Source organism: Cyprinodon tularosa, unplaced genomic scaffold (genome assembly GCF_016077235.1).
Source record: "Cyprinodon tularosa strain WSP-4 unplaced genomic scaffold, ASM1607723v1 ctg1041, whole genome shotgun sequence".
NCBI classification, from domain to species: domain Eukaryota; kingdom Metazoa; phylum Chordata; class Actinopteri; order Cyprinodontiformes; family Cyprinodontidae; genus Cyprinodon; species Cyprinodon tularosa.
In genome coordinates, this window is record NW_024037829.1 from 107939 (window position 1) to 128426 (window position 20488).

At 42.1% G+C, this 20488-nt stretch overlaps 1 protein-coding gene across 1 annotated transcript in view; it reads right to left on the bottom strand.

The window, feature by feature from the left end:
- The window catches only part of LOC119782137 (myelin transcription factor 1-like), a 76973-nt gene that overhangs the window by 27397 nt on the left and 29088 nt on the right, over positions 1-20488 (bottom strand). Inside the window, exons 5-11 of the mRNA XM_038282948.1 lie at positions 18119-18181; positions 13165-13478; positions 10012-11046; positions 4591-4719; positions 4151-4241; positions 3820-3936; positions 208-422 (exon numbers count right to left, since the gene is read on the bottom strand). Coding sequence (XP_038138876.1) covers positions 208-422; positions 3820-3936; positions 4151-4241; positions 4591-4719; positions 10012-11046; positions 13165-13478; positions 18119-18181 — 1964 coding nt within the window. The remainder of the gene's footprint in view (positions 1-207; positions 423-3819; positions 3937-4150; positions 4242-4590; positions 4720-10011; positions 11047-13164; positions 13479-18118; positions 18182-20488) is intronic.

A 20488-nucleotide genomic window follows, 5' to 3' on the forward strand; every position in this document is an offset into this window, starting at 1 on the left:
TAATGAAATAATAAAAAGATTGATTTTACTGATAATATTTTGGTTTCAGTGTCTGTTTCAGCGCTCTGTGAAGAATTTGACAAACAAGGCCGACTAACAAACTCCCCTTCATTTAGAAATAAAATAAATATTAGGAGTTTTTGCGTTGCATGAATTATTTAAATTGCAAAAAAACAAAGGACACAAAGACTGTTTGCGCTGTCTTACTTTTGAAGGCTTTTGGTGACGTTTCGCTGGTGGTCATCTTTGGAGCAAGCGTGCGCTTCCCAAACACTTGGGCATCAAAGCTTGCATAATCGAAGGAGACCTTGGAGTACTTCTCCAGCTCCTTGGCCAGGTTGGCGCGCGGTGTAGAGGGGGCCATGTTGGGCCTGTAGTTGCCATACTGGGGCACCTCCAGCTGCTTCACAAAGCACATTGGCCTGCAGAGCCAAAGGGAGAGACGGAACATCAGCTGATTAAATGGAGAAAGAAATAAAAAAGAATGAGAAGAGGAGAGAAAAACTGAATAAAACAGATGAAGAATGAGTGAAAATAGGTAGAATGAAAGAGAATGAGTAAAGATAGGAGCTGCAGTGTACTTAGCAGGAGTGCAGCAGGATTAAAAGCTCTCTTATCAGCAGAGGGCACATTTGCATGTTGTACAGCATGGAATTTATGAGCGTTAAGCCCTCTCATTTTCCTGGAGAGCCCAGGCTATTGTCAAACCTGTTGGCGTAAATCCACTGATAGACCGGGGAGAGGAGGAAGAGGAGGAGGAAGAGGAGGGAAGAAAAAAAACGCTCCTCTTTTTTTCCCCCTTCTAACCGTATGGACATTAATCAGCTCCATGACCTGGCCTGCAGGGCGAAGGAGGAACTAACTTCCTAGCAGCCATCAACGAGGATTTTCTTTTGTCTTTGCATCAAATCAACACGAATACCGTTAGAATGAGAACTACGGCAGGGATCTGACATAAATATGATGGACGGAAAGCTCATTTACATAACAATCTGAAGAAAGAAAACAAAGCTTATTACGTTTTAATCCAATTCTTTGTCCGTCTGGTGATGTTTTCCTCTAGGAAGGCAATTATTTTCCCCATCCTTCTGCAAGGCCCCTATAACTTTCATTATTAGCATATCAGCTGCATTATTAATTAAAATACCAGCGAGGGAGAGCATGGACACAGCATTATGCTGGCGTCTGCTTTGTGCTAATTATCATTCTTTCTGCTGTGATCACGCTGCCAAGCTGGTTTGGAGAGATGACTGAAGATATGGAGACCTTAAGATTTAATGTGACAGAATTGATTAAGGTCTGCAGAGCAGCAGCAAACCTGGCAAAGACCTCCGAGACAAACTGGATCCAGTCTGGCCTTAGCCTTTAACTAGGCTATAGGCTACTAGCTAATGACAAATATCTGAAAATAATGATGACTTATCATCCTAGTTAGTGCTGTAGCTAAATAGTAAAAATAAACCATACAAACATTGATTTCTTGAAAGCTTTAAGTGAAGTTAAAATGATCTGTCATGTTTCTGGGTGTTGGAGCCGGTCAGACCAGCATACCTAGAGTCCATACCCATTTATCCCTTTAGTTTTGGAAGGAAAATACACTTTATACTACCTCACTGGGCGTGTTTCCCTTTAGGCATGTGCAAAAAAAACTATTTGATTACTTACTTTTTGGTGTTTTTTGAAGCGTATGGTGATCTGACCTTGAATTGGTTTTTTGACAAAAGGGATGCACGCCCATTGAGGTAGTTTAAAGTCTATTTTTCGTACCAAACTAAAAGGATAAAGGCAACTCTGACGTCTTGCGCATGGGTATTGACTATAGCTATGCTGGTCTGATGGGGTATGCTCATCTGACAGAACATTCCTACACTGTGCGATTTTTTTTTACCCTTTTCGGGGTGATTTTCCAGTCGTGGGAGAATTTTTCAATCGGGCCGACTTTCAGCCTGATTGCGCATTGTGAAATATACAGAAGGTAACGAGGGCCGATCGGCCTCTAACGACCACCCTCCCATCAGGAATCTGAAGGTCGGGAGAAAATCAAACATGTTTGAAATTCAGTCGGCCGTCGTACTCTTCTTCTTCTTCCTCTCAGATGTAAACCCAGCAGCATGGCGGGGGGGCAATGAGTGAAATGGAGTTCTTTCTGTCAAACTGACAGACCGTAGTAGCCATGTTAGCTCAGCCATGTCTTTGTCCAAATACGTCGTCGCCTTTTCTTTTTAGGGCTTTCTGCGCAGAATTGCAGAAATAGCCAAGGCAGCGCGTTTCACTCTAGTGAGCTTCATGTTCTTCTACTGGTTTGGCGTTAGGGCGTCGGGTCGCACAGCGTGAGAACAAACATGGTGAGCTGTGAACTTTTTATCGCTACGGTTTCATCGTACAGTGTGAGCCGTAGCTGCGTGCAACAATTGAAAAAATCGTACAGTGTACGCCTAACTCAACGGTGAGTTTATTACTTTCATTTTTCTGTAGCTGAGTTAGCGTTAGCTTGCATGACCGGCTCTATGATGCTGGTTTTCCTTCAGTATGAGCGCCACAAGCGTCACGTCACGTGACTAATAAACCGTAACGGGATTGGCTGGGTGTTGGACGCCACAATCCATTGCTAATGTCTGTGACCTGAAGTAACCCTTCCCTTTTTACACTGAATTTAGACGCCGAATTTAAGACGGCTATTTCACCGTCAGCCAGTTGAATCTCAGGAGGCTGAAAATATTGAGGTTGAATTTTTTTTATATGCAGATTTTTTTAACACTGAAAAATTAAACTGAAAAATAAGTATTGAAAATGTAATCACTGTAAAATAGTAATGTGAATTTTTAGCTTGAAGAGAAAATAACAAATGAAATTTCAACTGTGTAGAAATAATGACAATTTTTTTAGGTCAAAAATGTGTTCTGAATATATTTTAACACTGAAACAGGAAGTACAAACATACAACATTTAAATTTCAGGCATTTTTAATTCAAATCCCAGCGACACAGATTTACTTCCATATACGCCTGGTGTAGGAGCCAATTATCCTTTGGTGTTTGTCGCCACCAGGGGGCGTATTTAATTTTGAGTTCTGAGTGTTTGATGAGGGGATGGGTTATTTAAGGTCAACAAACAATTCTGTTCAGGTGTGGTTAATAGGCTGAGGCAAACAGTTTTCTACTGTGCTTGGTTGGATTTATGTTCAATTTATGTGGATCTTGAAGGAAAACAGTAAGATAATGGACTTGTGCTGAAAATAAATGACTTTGTTTCATGTCAAACGGAAGATCGGCATTCTAAATCTTACTTGAGCGCACGTAAAACTATGCCTTCCAACAGAAACCACCAGTAGCTTAAAATATGGGATTTTAGCCGCTACACCTGGCTTCAAGGAAGCAAATGGCCGCTGTTCTTCTGAGCTGGTAAATGAAATGCTCGATTTGGTTAGCATTAGCATTAGCAGACCTGGTAGCTTGCTGGCAAACATTACAGAAGGAGAAATGGGGAGCGCAAGCCACTTACTGTCTACGAGGTCTTAAGTTTCATTTTTAAGTAAACTTAACATTAAATTTACATACGAGTTTTAGAGGAATAAAATGTTAGTCTCTTAATATAAAACTAAATGTGATTTTTATACAAATTTAAGGTTGGCAAACTTATAAAGTAATCAATCCACCATACTAGTTGGGCCTAAATGGAGTTATTATTGATATATCGGTAAAACTGTTTAAGTGTCGCCCTCTGTGGGTAGCCAGTGGCTACTGCAGCAAGGTTTGGCTTTAAAACCGTGTTAAACAGACTCAGTTCTGGATCTGAACAGAGTGGCTGTTGATGACCCACCTCAGCACTCTGTCATTGGGGCTTCCTTTGAGATGCTCGCCGCCCAGCTGAGAGAAATGCTGCTTATCATGGGTCTTTGAAAGCTTCTCAGCAGCAGCGATGGGGCATCCAGAGAGACTGTGAGGACGGAGGGACAGGAATGTCGATGAATTTCAAAAACATCACCAAGCTGCTGACATGCATCCACATCACACTGATGCTGGCTGACACATTTGCTGTCCTGCATGCATGCATGCACATGCAGACACAAAGGGAAATGATAAACTGCAAAAGCCTGTCCTGCAGAAATGCTTATAAAGGACACAGATTAACGACTGCACAGACGGGATACCTGCGGTGTGTGTTGCGGTTGCTGTTTACGTGGCCCTGACCAGTGCAGCCAGGAGTTGGACACTTCAGCACATTTTCATGCATGGCCAGAACTGAGCAGAAGAATCACAGATTCAGGAAAATCACGACACAATCTAAACAACTTCATAAACGTAGAGCTGGTAACGAACCCAACGTACGAGTCTCACATCAGACTGATACATGTAAACTGCATTTTATTTTCCAAAAACCAGCTGTTAAGCATCTTCCCACACATCTGCCATCCATCCAAACTATTAATGCTGCATGTATGGAGTCAAATTCAAGTAAAAAGCAGTTACAGTCTCAAAAAGTGACGCCCAGAAATGTCTTCTTGGACCACAAATAGGCTGGTATGATTCTTTCTCTGTGAAATTCCCTCTCAGGAAACTGTATTCAGATGAAAGACAAAGCCAAACTCACTCTCTGGGGGGATCCTGTCCTTGTGCGGACAGCCTGACAGGCTGCGATGGTGGGGGTAAAGACCAGTCACATGACCGGTTCCATCACACCCCGGCGTGGGACACTTGTTCTCCCTCTTCTCTGGCCTCTCTGGAAAAGGATGCAAGGAAAAGAGCAATGACAGGGGCAAGAAGGAGAGTGGGATGAGAGAAGAGGACAACAGCGAGTGGTTAATGCCATCAGACCGTTTGCTTGGCTGAGCATGAAATCTAGACATGTTCCCGGCAGTAACACCACCTCTATCCCTTCCTGCGTTGTGCATCTGAGTAAACATGCAAGATGTTTTCTGGATTATCCTAAATGAAATTCTGAAGAAAAAAAATGTATTTCTAAATGATTGTGCATTATCCTGAAAGGTTGCATGATGCGCGTCGTCTCGCAGCACTGACATGAGGAGAAAAACAAGACATTAAGATGTCTACTGAGACCTCTAATTAGGACTTAATGAAGGACAACAACTTCAAACTTCTGTTTGGGTGGAAAAACTCGTCAGTATCTGACAGACAGTAGAGTCAAGCTAATTTCTTCCTTCTCCAAATATTTTTCTTTCAAACTCTAAATGTTTGTGCAAACATCATATTCAACCCTAGTAAATTATTTATCCTAAAAAGGCAGATATTTAGGAACCAGGGGCAGTTTTAGGAAATGTGGGGCCCTAGGCAAAGACAGGCAGGGGCCCCTCTGAATGGAGAAGACAACACATCAAACAGCCCCATTCTCCAGATATAGAAATGTTAATAGAATAGACATCCATTATCTGTTCTAGGTTGTGTCCCTCTCTTCTTGTCCCTTTTCTTCTTGTTTTCCTCTCTATGTTTTGTACTCAGCTGACTTTTCATGCTGTCTCTAAAGGAATGAAAGATTTTTTCCAAGCACTAAGCTCACTTAGCTGATTTCTCCTTCCTGTGTTTCCAAAAAGGCCAAAGTAAATAACCCAGTCCTTCTTTTCACTGTAGACAAGCCATGATCTGCTTATCTGTTCTCCATTTTTCATTTGGATGAAATAATAGCTGCATGAATCATGACAGCAGACAAGATAGAGGAGAGCAGGAGGCGGGGTTACCAATCTACTCGCTCTGGAGAGCAGAGTTCGCTGCTTTTAGATGTTGTCTCCAAAGTCTCCAGTAGCAGAAAAAAGTCTCTAGATTTGGCGCTAGGAGCTTTTTAGAAATCAAAGTGCTAGAGGGGTCTGAAAAGTGGCTAAATATAGCGACTAAAGCGCTAAGTTGGCAACACTGTTCTTTGCATGGTTTGTTTTCAAATGGTTTGCTGCTGTCTGTTTGGACCTTTCTGAACATGTGCAGCAAATGGACTGATCCAATATGGTGGACACTGGCAGTTTTATGGGCCATCGGCAACTGCCTATTATTGCCTAATGGACTGAAACAAATAATGCAAATGTTTTTGCAATTCACTTAATCATATTTAGTTACTTTAACACAATTGTTTCATGTTAGCAGGGTAGGACATAATACAATTGTGTTAAAGTTAGGGTTGTCAAAAGTATCGAAACTCAAAAAAGTATCGATACTGAAATGTTGTATTCGGATACAATACTCATTTTTAAAAGTATTGATACAGTGCCGTCACCAGTGGCACCTAAGCAGTCATTCATCTAAAGTGCAGAATAGAGGACAATGCACTTTCAGAACACTGTGTGATTGAATAATTCTACGCTCTTTTCAGTTTCAGACTTTTTTTTTGTAAGAGGTGCAGCTGCTGAGAATTATTTTTGTTTCTTAACCGGTTTGGCTAGTGTCATTTTTATGTGTGCAAAGCATAGCCAAGGAAGGAACACTTAATTTGAATTTTATAAGTTTTTTATTAAGCTTGCTTAATATTATGCACAGCATACAACCTTTATTGTGTTTATTTATTGTATTTTATTTATAAATGAAAATATTTCTGTTGAATTTTGGAGTCTTTGTTTTTATCCTTGTGGTATCGAAAATGGTATCGAGTATCGAATATTTTCCTTAGTATCGGTATCGAGTTGAAAAGTTTAGTATCGTGACAACCCTAGTTAAAGTAAATAAATATGATAAAGTAAATGCCATAAGCGGTTGCATTTATTTTTCAGTGTAAATCCCGCCCTGGTCAGAACTACCTTTATAAAAACAAAAAACCATATGAATCTAAATCTTTAAGGTAATTTAGTGATATTTGTAGTTTTGTTCTTCAGCTCTGCAGACCTAAAGTTCTCCTTGCCTCCAACCAAACCCTCAGAAATACACCTTTAAATCTGTAAAGGCCTCAAAGATAAGGAAAATAAAGGAATCAGAGATTACAGGCAGTCACACAGACTGCGTACAAATGTCTTGCCTTTGAAATAAAACTTGCATCTCTACATGTTCACGTTCTCATCCTTTTATGCTGGTATGAACAATGCAGGGAATAATTAGAATATCCTGAATCTTCACTGTTAGGCTCCAACCAGGGGTGGACAGAACGCCGGGCGTTCTGGGCAGCGCCCGGTGGGCCGATCCAAGGCCGTCATATTCCACATGGAAGTGCAATGATATGCAAGGTTTACAACTATTATTTACAAACTGTTTTTAACTGAAACCTTTTTCTGAGCTGATGTTTTCTATTTTCTATTGTTTGCTTGATTAATAAATATGTTAACAGATCTGCATGGATCTCCCATCGGACTCTGGATGTAAGCCAGACTGTATCTGTGCCACCAGAGAGAGGAAAGAGGAGCAAGAGGATGGCGGGATGCTCTGCTGGCCTTCAAATTGAATGTTAACGAGACATGCATCTACTAATTAGCGACGAGGAGAACATGAACGCCACCACAGGGGGGAGCTTGGGCCAAGGAGAGGGCAGCACTACCAGGCATGTAATCACACTGCTGCTTCTCCACGAGCATGACAAGCGGGCAGCGTGCCAGCAGTGAATAACGAGGCCTGAGCGTGTAAACAAACACTCTGCACATGCTAACGGGGGAAAAACCCGCACTCCTCCTTCTCCTCTTGACTCCTCGGCCTCTTCCAGCACCTCCTCTCCACACGTTGGTGTTTTCTGTTGCTGGAGCCTCTTCAGCCACGCTATGCAGGAGGCGGGACGATCCAGGAAGCGCTGACGGCCTGATGGCGGTATCTGCTTCACTCTGGTTATCCGTACACTTTACCTCCACAGACAAGCTTCAACCAGAATATATTTATGATTTACTCTAAAGGTTTTTTACACACATCATGCAACTCTTTGCTTTCAGCATGAATATCATGATGTAGAAGGATATAATTCAATATTCTGTTTAAGATGAGATCAATGGCTCTTCTAAATGTGACATTAAACACTACAAAAAAAATCTAGAAATAAAAAATTGTATTTTCCCTTAATTTGCAGGTAAATAAGATCATCTGCAAATTAAATATGGAGTAATTTTTCTCTTAAAATAAAATAAATAGAAAGTGAGCACTTTAAATAAGACAATGCAACAGTTTTTTTTTATTTTAAATGTAAATTCTTGTTCTGCTGGCAAAGTGTTTCACTTACCTCCTATATTCAAGGAAAAATGCACTTATTTTAAGAAAAAAGGATTTATTTAGATAAAAAAAAAAATTTTGTGAAGGGACAGTGTTTAACACATTTTGCTTTTTGTTATTAAAATCAAGTCTTTCAGAAGTACATACTCAGCTAAAGTCAAAAACAATCATCAAAAATGGGATCAAACTTATTAGTTGCATGTTTTAGCTGCACATGGAGACGTGTTGTCGGCTGAGATGAAACAAGCAAAGTGGACCGTAGATTGCTCTAGTAGCTGAATTCTGCTCAAATGGAGGAGCATTGATACTCAGAGAATAAAAATACAAGTTATTAAAGGCAGAAAACAGAAAACTGAGGCTGGAGGATTTCTGCTGGACGGGCTTAATTAATTCAGTAAAGTTATTTTGGCGGAAGGACAGAGGGTGTCTCTCTGCTGTTTTTAACTTATAAAGTTCACCACTAGATGGCGGTAAATCTGTGGCTTTAGAGCAGATTTTTCACAAAAGAAGAAGAAAAGACGGAAACGTTTTCGTTAAAAACTACGTTAAAATGTGCTGACTTCATATTTTCCTAGAACAAACCACATTCTTCCGTTTTTATTTTTACTGCAGAATGGAGAAGAATGTTTAAAGGTAATAACAGATTTATATATTAATTTATTTATATGCTTTTATTAATCATGTTTCAGGGTTTTTAATAATAGGAAAGAGCTTTACCATTTTGGTTCTGCTTTTAGAGGGCTAACAATTAATGTATAAACATTTCATGACTTACTGTTAAATGTTTTTTATACATAAATTAAGGGACAAAAGCAAGAAAACAGAGCAGTCTTGAAGAGCTTCAACCATACATTTCCTCTCGTGTTGCTTATATTTACAATTTTTAAAATAGCAATTTACAGACCAATCGTTCTAGCTTGAGTGCTACGCTGAATAAATGTTTAGCACCGGCTTTAGCTCCACCTTTAGCATCGCATTTAGCATCACCTTTAATGCGGCCTTTAGTTCCGCTTTTACTGCCGCCTTTAGCAGCTTCTTTAGCGCCGCCATTAGCAGCTAATTTAGCTCCACCTTTAGTGTCGCATTTAGCATCACCTTTAATGCGGCCTTTAGTTCCGCTTTTACTGCCGCCTTTAGCAGCTTCTTTAGCGCCGCCATTAGCAGCTAATTTAGCTCCACCTTTAGTGTCGCATTTAGCATCACCTTTAATGCGGCCTTTAGTTCCGCTTTTACTGCCGCCTTTAGCAGCTTCTTTAGCGACGCCTTTAGCGTCACATTTAGCATCACCTTTAGCGGCTTCTTTAGCGCCGCCTTTAGCGTCACCTTTAGCATCACCTTTAGCAGCTTCTTTGGCGCCACCTTTAGCTGGCCTTTAGCGGCTTCTTTAGCGCCGCCTTTAGCATGACCTTTGGCAGCTTCTTTAGTGCCAACTTTAGCGGCTTCTTTAGCATAGCCTTTAGCGCAGCCTTTAGTGGCTTCTTCAGTGCTGCCTTTAATGCTGCCTATAGTTCTGCCTTTAGCTTGTCTTTAGCAGCTTCTTTAGCACCACCTATAGCACCTTCTTAAGTGCCACCTTTAATGATGCCTTTAGCGCCACCTTTAGCAGCTTCTTTAGTGCCGCCTTTAATGATGCCTTAACGTCACTTTTAGCGTTGCTTTTAGAGCCGCCTTTCCTGTCGTCTTTAACTCCGCCTTTAGCGTTCTGTTAGCTCCGCCTTCATCCAGTCCTGCATAGTTTTAATGTTTTCTGAACCACTCTAATAAAAAATCTGGAGAAAAAATATGATAAATCATCGAATGAAGCTTCTGAATCTGTGTCGGAAGCATCTATTAGTGAAGCTCTGTAATCGTGATTATCTACACATCTTAACTAGAAGAAGGAGGGGCCAACCTTTGCTGAAGTACGTCTTGCGGATGATGTCCAGGTGCTTGGGTCTGTCCTCGATGGTGAAGTACCTCTGGTGATGGAGGTCCGGAGCGCGGAGCAGCTCCCTGGGCCCGGCTGGCTTCACCTGCTCGGCCTTCAGGGCGATGGCCTGCTCCAGGAGGCCCAGGTTCCCTCTGGTCATGTCGAACATCTCCGACTCGTCGGTCACCGTTGAGCGCTGCGACAGGCTGTCATCATCATCTCGCTCGTCATCTCCGTCCAAGTCGTCAAAGTCCTTCTCCTCTGACTTGTCGGACCGCACTTCGATGACGTCGGGGGAGGCTGGGGCTTTGTGGATCTTAAAGTTGTCCCCCCTGGGAATGGAGAAGTAGTCGTGGAGCGGGCTGGCGGTGTGGGAGCTTAAAGGAGGGCTGCTTTTGAAGTCTGGAAGTGAGTCGTATCTGTTGCTGCCGTAGTCCTCCAGAAGTCTATGGTTTTCCGTCTTGATGTGTGTTCCCTGAGCTGCTGCTGTGCTGGTGATGGTCTGGACGCCAGTTGGCACATCAGATATGGAGAGGAAAGAGCTGTGCTCCTCTTCATCTTTCTCATCATCCCCCTCATCTTCTGCTGGAGTTTCCTGCGTCTGCTGCACTGATACCACCATCTCCTCCTCCTCCTCCTCCTCTTCCCCTTTGATCTGCTGGCTGTGGCTCACATGGTTGCTCATGTTAACATGCTCGCCCTCCTCTTCCTCCACCGTCCTCCCGTCATTCTGCAGAGCAGATGACTCCTCCAGAGTTCTTTGTGCCTCCTCCTCTTCCTCCTCGCCCTCATGCATGGCCTCCTCCTGTTCATCCTTTTCTTCTTCTCCCCCCTCAGCTGCTGCGCTGACATCTTCAATCTGCTGCGAAGCCACGCCATGAGTGTGGCTGTTAGAGACCTGGCCCAGGTGGAGCAGAGAGTCGGCCACCTCTTCGGCGCTCTGTGAAGGCGGAGGGCTCACCTCGGCTGCAGGTGGCGCGCCTCGTAGCTCCGGCTCAACGATCAGGCACTCCTGCTCTGTGAAAGCAGAGAAGAAGAGGTTAGAGCAGAGGCTCAGAGCGAAGCCGGAGTCACGCAGGGAGCTCAAGCTGTCGGCATCAACTCTCAGCCTGTGAAGTGACGGTGCAGAAAAAACGACCTGCTGTGACAAAGATGCATCAGTTTAAGCAGCTCATAGATCCAGTTGTATGCAAGAGTGCGAAACATTTCATCTTCCTGTTTCTCTTTACTTGCTTCATCCACCCTGCATGTGTAAATATAAAACAACCAAACTTTCTGAAGTGCTGTCAATCAGCACCTTCAGAGCATCTTTTAATATTCATTAAAAGTTATAACATTATAAACATTTACATCCAGAAGAAAATCTGCTTATAAAAAATCTGAAAATGACCAAATATAATATTTATCCTACTGAAATCTGTCGAAAGTCTATTTTCCACAGTTGAACCAAACCAAACATGGCGGCGCAGCGGGAAGTAGGCGCAGAGATTATATGCTGTGGTTCGTCATGGCGTCTGCTGCTATATCTTTGGTTACCATGACCACCAAACTCTGCTCGCTTCAGCCAATCAGCTCAGAAGGTTCTGCTAAACATCACTCTCTTCCTAAACCCATGAGACCGGAGCAGACCCAGATTAATAATCTGTGGAACTCCAGATTATCGGTCTCAGTGCCACGGGAGCCTTTAGAGGCAAAAAATGGAGTTAAACTCATTTTATACATTGATCCAGTGTCAGGGAATGTATGGGAAAAAATATTTACCTTTAAACTCATGGAACCACAAAGAAAAGTCAAACGATTAAAAAAACAATCTCCTCTGATTTACAAAACTTCCACTTTTAATGTCCGGTATTTTGAGTTTGTTTATTTTACTGTTTAAGAAAAGTCAATATTTCTAACAAAACATTTAAAAGGAAAAACCTAAAATTGGTCATTTATTCCCTTCATTTTTACTTTATAACCCGTATTTATAAATTATGCTCCCTCTTTTCATACGGGGCTAAATATGGTCTGAGGCTTTTCTTCTCCCTCTTAGAAACGGTATTAACTTTATAAACATTTATAAATAAGGTTGTAAAACTTCCGTTTTTGCAGCTAGAAGGTTCTGGGTTTGATTCCTGGAGTCTTCCTGCATAGAGTTAGCATGTTCTCCCTGTGCAGCGTGAGCTCTCTCCTGGTACTCCAGCTTCCTCCCACAATCCAGAAGCATCACCTTTGGCTTAATTGGCTTCTCTAAATCGTTTCCTAAATCATTTAAAGTCTTTAGTTTGTGTTTGAGATCGAGCTCGTCTACCTGGCTGTGTGTTTCCTGGACCAGTTGCCTTTTGTATCTATGCTTCTTTTTCTATGTCTGCTTCTGTCTCCTTGAACCCCAGTGGGCCTCAGCAGATGGCCGCTCACACTGAGCCTGGTTCTGCTGGAGGTTTCTTCCTGTTCAAAGGGAGTTTTTCCTCTCCACTGACGCTACAAGCATGCTTAGTGTGAGGGATTGCTGAAGAGTCAATGAGTCGATGCAATCAGCTGGTTTTCCTTAGATAGAAAACTTTGAATCAATCTGACTGGATGATCTGGTTGAATTGTCTCTATAAAGTCACCTGAGATGACGTGAATAAACTGAATAGAGTTGAGGTCTAACTCATCTGTATAAGTAAACGTCGGCCATGTTCAGAGTACACTGTTGGCCCCGGGGCCCCAAAGAAGCAGGTCGAGTTATAAATGCACCACTGATTCACACCATATGTGAAGTTCCACCTTAATTCAGTTTGATTCTGAATAAATAAAAATCATCTTTGGACACATTTCTTCGTACAGGAAGTATAAACAGCTTTTAAACGATAAGTTTAGTTTGTACTTTAGGTTTTTTTTATCTTCAGCTTTTTTTGGTCTCCTTAATGTTTCCAAACCTCTGAGCTTCTGGTTCTGAAGCGTCTGTTTCACTGAAAAGCATCATTTCCTGCAGTTTCCTTCACAGCGTATCACCTTATGAGCCACGCTGCTCTAACTCAACCGTTCTGGAAGAGAAACACTTCAAAGTTTCTCTCATAAGGAGATTAATAATGATGAATGCAGATTGTTGCTAAAACATTTATTCATTCATTCATTATTTTTTGTTGCTCTTTCTTTGTTAAGCCTTACCTTCATCACCCGCTGACATCTCCTCCTCCTCCTCCTGTCCGTTCATCAGTCCCTTGCCGTCCTGCTCTGGATGCTCGGGCGCCATCTCCTCCCTGCCTGCATCCTTCTCTCCCTCCTTGTCTCCCTTCTCTCCATCCTTGGCAGCTTCGTCCTCTGCCTCGCTGCTGGTGTCGCTCTCTGCGCTGAAGCCCTCGTCCAGGGCCAGTTTCAGGGGGTGGGACTTCCTCTTGGAGGAGGGCTTCCCTGTTTCCTGCTCCTGCTCCTGTTCAGCCTCCTCTAGACGGCGCTTTCTGGCTATGGGGCAAGCCAAAAGGCTGATGAAAAGGCGAGGGGAGGAAAAACAATCAGAGGCATTAGAGCAAGAATCAAGAGCATCTTTAACATCCTGGTGACGTTCATGCAGAGCCAGGAGCAGAGAAGCAGAAGGAGAAGCAGAAAGTTCAGAGAGGAGATGGAGAAGCCGTTGCAGTGTGACATGTAGCCTGAGGGTGGCGCCCTGCTCGCTCCCTCACCCTTAAAACCAATCTCAGCCAATTGAGTGGAACGTTTAATGAACAACTTGTATGGAGAGGCGGGCTGGCGGCGAAGCAGCAGAGGGTGAAATCCAATAAACTCCCCCTGATTCGCACCTGGAAGATGCCGAGGGAGACCGAGGGACGATCTATAAACAAAGTGCATCTGAAATTGCCTGCTGAACGAATACACATGTAAACAGATAGCTAATATCTTCCCTTCAATAAAGAGGAGTCACAAACGGCTGAACCTCCACCCTCCCACCCCTGCAGGTGACACGGGGTCTCTGAGGAGGACGACATGCGTGGAAATGAAGGAGGAGAAATGAAAGTGGAGTGAAAAAGCTGGAGAGGATCACATATCGCTGCTGTTTGCTTTAGATTCAGAAGATCTGAGGAACAGCTGCAGACGTTATGGTTCAACTTAGCTATTTTAGACTCATTCTCTCAAAGGTTTTCCCCCATTAAGTCCTGGTTTAATGTCTCCAAAGGTTTGATGTTAGTCCGAGTTTTGGTCTGTAAGGAGATGTCCTCAATGTTTCCAGCCCATAAAAGCCAATCAGACGTCATCAGTTCACCTGTTTCATCACATCACAAAGCCAACAGGGTTTCTATTGGGATTTTCTGTGAATCGGAGGGAGACGATTCATAGTTTCACTGCTTAACTTGTCTGCGTTCACCTCCCTCTGCTTTGAAAAGAACAGAAGACTCTTCATTTGGTAAAAATCTAATTCTCTGTATCTTCATGTAATGATAGAACCTCATGTTATACCATATTTAATCACTTCTATTAAGGTTTAATTTTCTAAAGAGGAAAATAATCAGTTCTGGATGAGAGCGGCCATTTTGGCTCAGAACCTGCTGACCTGTGGGTGAGAGGGCAGCTTTATGGGCCAGTTTCCTCCATGCTCCTGCTGTGATCCCTGCATCCTGTTGCCGTTTCACCGCCGTCTCTCCCTGTGCGAACGCAGCCCGCCGCCCGCCCATCCGCTCTGAAGATGTTTAATTAAAATGTTCTGGATCATTTGTTTTTCATCTGTAATCCACGTTGGGACTGAAGTGGTTCTTAGCCGTAAGCAGCGACACACGTCTCAGTCTGTTCTCGTTTGGCTCGTGTATCAGTGGCGCTAAAGTCAGGCCTTCTGTGAGCGACACGGACAGATTTTAATGGTGCTGAAAATATTTGGACTTTCAAATTAAAAGCTGGTGGCTGGATTTAAAGGATTTAAAACATGTTTAGAAAAACCTGCTGAAAGGTGCCTGGTTCTGTATCGTTAGCGGATTTCAGTCCTTCTGAACTGAAAACCAACTCAGAACCTTTAAAATGTCGTAAAAAGCAAATACAAACTAGACGTGTTTTCATTAGCTGTAATAAACAGGAAACAGAAGAAGCTAGTTAGCGTGGTACTCTGGAACGAGGTGTTTAAGGTATAGAGGAGGATTTTTTATTTCCGGGTGGATCATCTCAATCAGTGGTCCTCCTAACTGTCAATCATTCTGGTGATATGTTTACGTAAGGCCGTCCTACGCGCTCATCCTGTTAGCAATCTTTTTCTGTGCCCTTTCAGGCATATATCTGTGGTGAGCTACGGTTTCAGACAGTCTATGAAGCTCACCTTTCTCTTTCTTTAAAAAGGGTCATAAGAGAAAAAGTGTCTACGAAGTGAATGAGAAGAAAAGAAAAGCCTCAGAGGAGGCAGATATATCCCAGAATGCTTTGCACGGAGAGCTCTCTTCGCAAAGCATTATGGGATTTGCTGTCACCATAGGCTGTCACTACCTGACAGCGGCTGATAACAAAGATGGCGCAGGCACCGCGCGGAGGAGTTAAACGGTAAATGGCCTGTACTTATATAGCGCTTTTTCAAGTCAGGAGACTTGACCAAAGCGCTTTACACTACATTCAGTCATTCACGCAAACACTCACACACTGAGGGTGGAGAGCTACACTGTAGCCACAGCTTCCCTGGGGCTCACTGACAGAAGCGGGGCTGCCGTACACTGGCGCCACCGGGCCCTCTGACCACCATCAGTAGACAATGCAGGTCAAGTGTCTTGCCCAAGGAAAGCCGGAGCCTTGAACCGTCAATCCTTCGATTTTAGAGCAAACTTCTGCACCCGACGCCACTGTCACCCCGAATTACGTGACCAATGGAGCAAAAAGTTAACTGAGTTCACTATAAAGTTCACTATATAGTCCCTGCTCTATATAGTGATGGAGGGATTTAGAGGTTAGGGCGGACGGTCAGACCCAGTAACCTTGGATTAGCTATGAGAACAGCAACGTTGATTCTCAGCATCAACATTGATGAGAATCAGCTCCTCCAAGTCAGAGGCCATGGTTCTTGAATGTGGCCTGTCCCCTTCAGGTTGGAGGAGAGTCCCTGCCTCAAATGGAGGAGTTCAAGTATCTTGGGGTCCTGTTCACGAGTGAGGGAAGAATGGAGCGGGAGATCGATAGACGGATCGGTGCGGCTGCTGCAATAATGCGGACGCTGCACCGGTCTGTCGTGGTGAAGAGAGAGCTGAGCGAAAAGGCAAAGCTCTCAATTTACCGGTCGGTCTACGTTCCTACCCTCACCTATGGTCATGAAATCTGGATCATGACCGAAAGAACGAGATCCCGGATCCAAGCGGCTGAAATGAGCTTTCCCCGCAGGGTGGCTGGGCTCTCCCTTAGAGATAGGGGGAGGAGCTCGGTCATTCGGGAGAGGCTCAGTGTAGAGCCGGTTCTCCTCCACATCGAGAGGAGTCAGTTGAGGTGGCTCGGACATCTTCTGATGCCCCCTGGACGCCTCCCTCGGGAGGTGTTCCAGGCACGTCCCACCGGGAGGAGGCCCAGGGGACGACCCAGGACACGCTGGAGAGACTATGTCTCTCGGCTGGCCCGGGAACGCCTAGGGCTTCCCCCAGCAGAGCTGGAGGAGGTGTCTGCGGAGAGGGAAGTCTGGGAGTCTCTGCTTAGTCTGCTGCCCCTGCGACCCGGTTCCGGGTAAAGCGGGAGACGACGAGTACGAGACGAGTACGAGTACGAACAGCAACGTTTAAACAGAGCGTGCACGAGGAGAGATGGGCTCATGCACGCTCTAGCATGCATGTTAATAGGCGTTTTTGTGATGTTAGCTCATATCAAGATGATGCAAAGTTAAATTTGATACTGGTTTACTGGAGTAAAATGCTGAAGTTGATCCTCTAACTTCTACAAAAGTGTGGATGCCTCTGCTGCTGAGAACTGATAAAAACTACAGATATTCGACAGTTCCACTTTTAACGCCCTGCTGATTTAAAGCCGCCTGCTGCTCAGACTCCACGGTGACTCTGGGACGTTGTTTACATTCAGCTGGACTTTCTGTCAGATGAGAAATGATGTTCAGTGACTTTAGTCCGAGACGATGCTCCTCATCCAGCACACTTTGCTTTGTTATTCTTTGTTAAAGGTGAAAGTTTTCATCTTTTCTTTCATAAATTCAGATATTTTGATCCAAAGATGCAAACATTTAATTCATTTATCAAAGGAAAGCAAGTCAAAACATGAATCATTGTTTGAGATAAAACTTTATAACTCCTTTATTTTTTCTAAATCTGTTAAATCTGAAGTTCGCCATAAACGCAGTGCAATCGTAGCTTCCCTCCAAACACCGTCCATCACACCTTTGGCCCGTCCATCATGCTGACAGTTAATTACCTCATTTCTAAACCTTAAACCTGAAAGTTTTACCTCATTTCTAAACCTTAAACCTGAAAGTTTTACCTCATTTCTAAACCTTAAACCTGAAAGTTTTACCTCATTTCTAAACCTTAAACCTGAAAGTTTTACCTCATTTCTAAACCTTAAACCTGAAAGTTTTACCTCATTTCTAAACCTTAAACCTGAAAGTTTTACCTCATTTCTAAACCTTAAACCTGAAAGTTTTACCTCATTTCTAAACCTTAAACCTGAAAGTTTTACCTCATTTCTAAACCTTAAACCTGAAAGTTTTACCTCATTTCTAAACCTTAAACCTGAAAGTTTTACCTCATTTCTAAACCTTAAACCTGAAAGTTTTACCTCATTTCTAAACCTTAAACCTGAAAGTTTTACCTCATTTCTAAACCTTAAACCTGAAAGTTTTACCTCATTTCTAAACCTTAAACCTGAAAGTTTTACCTCATTTCTAAACCTTAAACCTGAAAGTTTACGCAAACAGATTCCAAATAATTCTGGAGAGGGATTTAGTTTGCAGCTTTAGGGACATTTTCTTCCATTTTCTAACTTTGAGAGGAGTTTAATAAGCTATTAAAAACATCTGCCTGCAGCTTTTCATGGATATTTGTAGCACTGATGGTCTGATCTGATTATCTGTGTTTCCTCTGATCGTCTCTAAAAGCAAACAGCAGGTGAAGCAGGACAGACAAAGGAAGAGACAGACAGACAGACAGAGGGTGGGTTTCATCTGCCCTACCTTCTGTGTCGTGAGTATCTCCCACTGATATGGCCGGAGCCATTGCATCCGGGGGTGGGGCAGCTGGATGGGATGGGATGGAGGTTAGAGATATGTTCAAGACACAAGTGCATTTTAGTGGCTGTGCAGCAGCAGCAGTCGCAGTGATAAACCCAGGCAGTAAAAAGAAAATTAAGATAAAGGAAACAAAGAAAAGAGATGCAAACAGGGCAAACGTGTCACACAAATGCACATGTACAAAAGAAGATATGTGGCTCGTCCGGCCGACACACATGATGCATGAATGCAGGTGGCATCCAGCCAGAGGAAGCAGAATATTATGTGTCGTACATCAACCCTGGCCTATATCCTGTTACTACGTGCGATAAAGATCAGCCGAGACCTGCTGTAATTTCCCCTGTTCGCCTCTCTTCACCAGTCATCATCATCATCACCATCTTCTTCATTGTTACCTCCTTTCTTCTCTCTTTGCTTTGATTCAGGTTGCCATGACCCCTCAGGATGGCTCATTTTAATTCTCATTAACTTCCCCCAGCAATTGCCCTTTATTACTCCAATTATCCTTATTATTAATTTTACTTATTAAAAATTGCAGCATTAGCATTTTAAATGAGACTCTCGCTGGCCTTCCCTACTCTTTATTTTTTCCTCTCTCCATTAATCCCAAAAAGGGAAGCTTTTTCTGACGCTTGAGGTGAAAAGTGACAAAATGAAGCAGCAGATGAGGAGAGTCGTTTAGAACAGAACCATCATTTTTTACCAAAGGCCTAAATCAGCCGATTTTATAAGCAAATAAACTGTAAATATTATGTAAATACAGTAAATATTAAATAAATATGTAATCTTCACTAAAAAAACTCGTTTTCTCCTTCCTGTTCTAAAGGCAGACCGATTCATCAGTCGGATCATATCTGATGTTAAAGTTTTTTTTCTATCTTCTGATATATTTACTTTAAACTGTTCCTGTTATGTTTAAACTGCTTTGAAAGCTTGTTCTCAATTAACATCACCTTTACAAGTGGGGGGGTTACACCTCTTAAATGATGACCTTTTAACTCACATTTTTGCAGATTTTACTGTGTTTGCACATTGAAATAAATGATGAATGTTTAATAATTTTTCTGTTACGGAACAAACTTCCAGAAAACTGTAAAAGTGCGTAAAGCCTGAGTTCCTTTAAATCAAGACTAAAAACACTTTTGTTTAGGATTGCCTTCCACTGTTCTAGTTAAACAGTTCAACTGAAACATATTTTCTTTAGTCCAACTGTTTTTTGTTTCTGCATTTTTATTTTATTTTATTTTTTCCTACTTGCTTTGATTCTGTTTTATCTTCCTGTATTTTAATCATGTAAAGCACTTTGCATTGTCTTTGTACTGAATTGTTCTATATAAATACATTTGCCTTGCCTTGTTATAATTTACTTGTTTTAAACATGTTTTAAGTCACTGTTATATTAGTTTTTACCTGTAAAGCATTGCAATATATATTACATCTCATAAAATGAAACATGTAGGTACTGTCATTTTTTTTACTCTAGAAATTACAGAAATAATTGGTTCCAGTTTTCCTATCTAAGGGGCACCATAAATATCATTTAGGAGTGTTGATATCATTTTAAAAATAATGATAATTTTTAGTGGTTTTGAAGCTTATCTTTCTTTTAGAGCAACCGTCAGACGGCCAGCAGAACTCACATTTGTGCAGCAATCTCTGCAGCACCCCCCACAGAGCAGCCGCTTACTGAACACACTACAACATTTCACAAGTCATTTAGCGCACCTGATCCAACATCTATTGAGCTCAGAGCCTAAGAATGCTAACGCTAACCATTAAAAGATCAAATGTCAGAAAATACAGGAATGTTGGTTAATATGGTAAATCTGTAGATAACTTTACATTCACAGTAGCAGCTCCGATAAATTAGAGATGGTGGAAAAATTATATGTGCATTTTTTGGAGGAAAAGAGCATGTTCCTTTATTAAGCTTATTAAAATGTTAAAAATTGTATACACATTATAGAGGAAGATATATATATGGGTGATTCTTTAACTACGGGCACTTTTATGTCCTTTGATCATATTTCATGGAAAAATTAAAAAAGGGACATTTCACACCTTTATAGTTATCTTTACAATGAAACAGTTTTAGGAGATTCGTTTTAGTAACTGTGATGATTTTTTCACCTTTTTTCAGCCTCATTTATACGTAAATATTACTGTTTTGTGCTTGTCCCACACCAAGACTTTTTGATCTTTAATGATAAAAATTAATAGTAAAAAAACCTTTTTTCTAAAGTTTTAAACAATCATTGAAAAAAGTATCAGTAAAATAATCAAACTATAATTGGAGTATTTAATGTCATATAA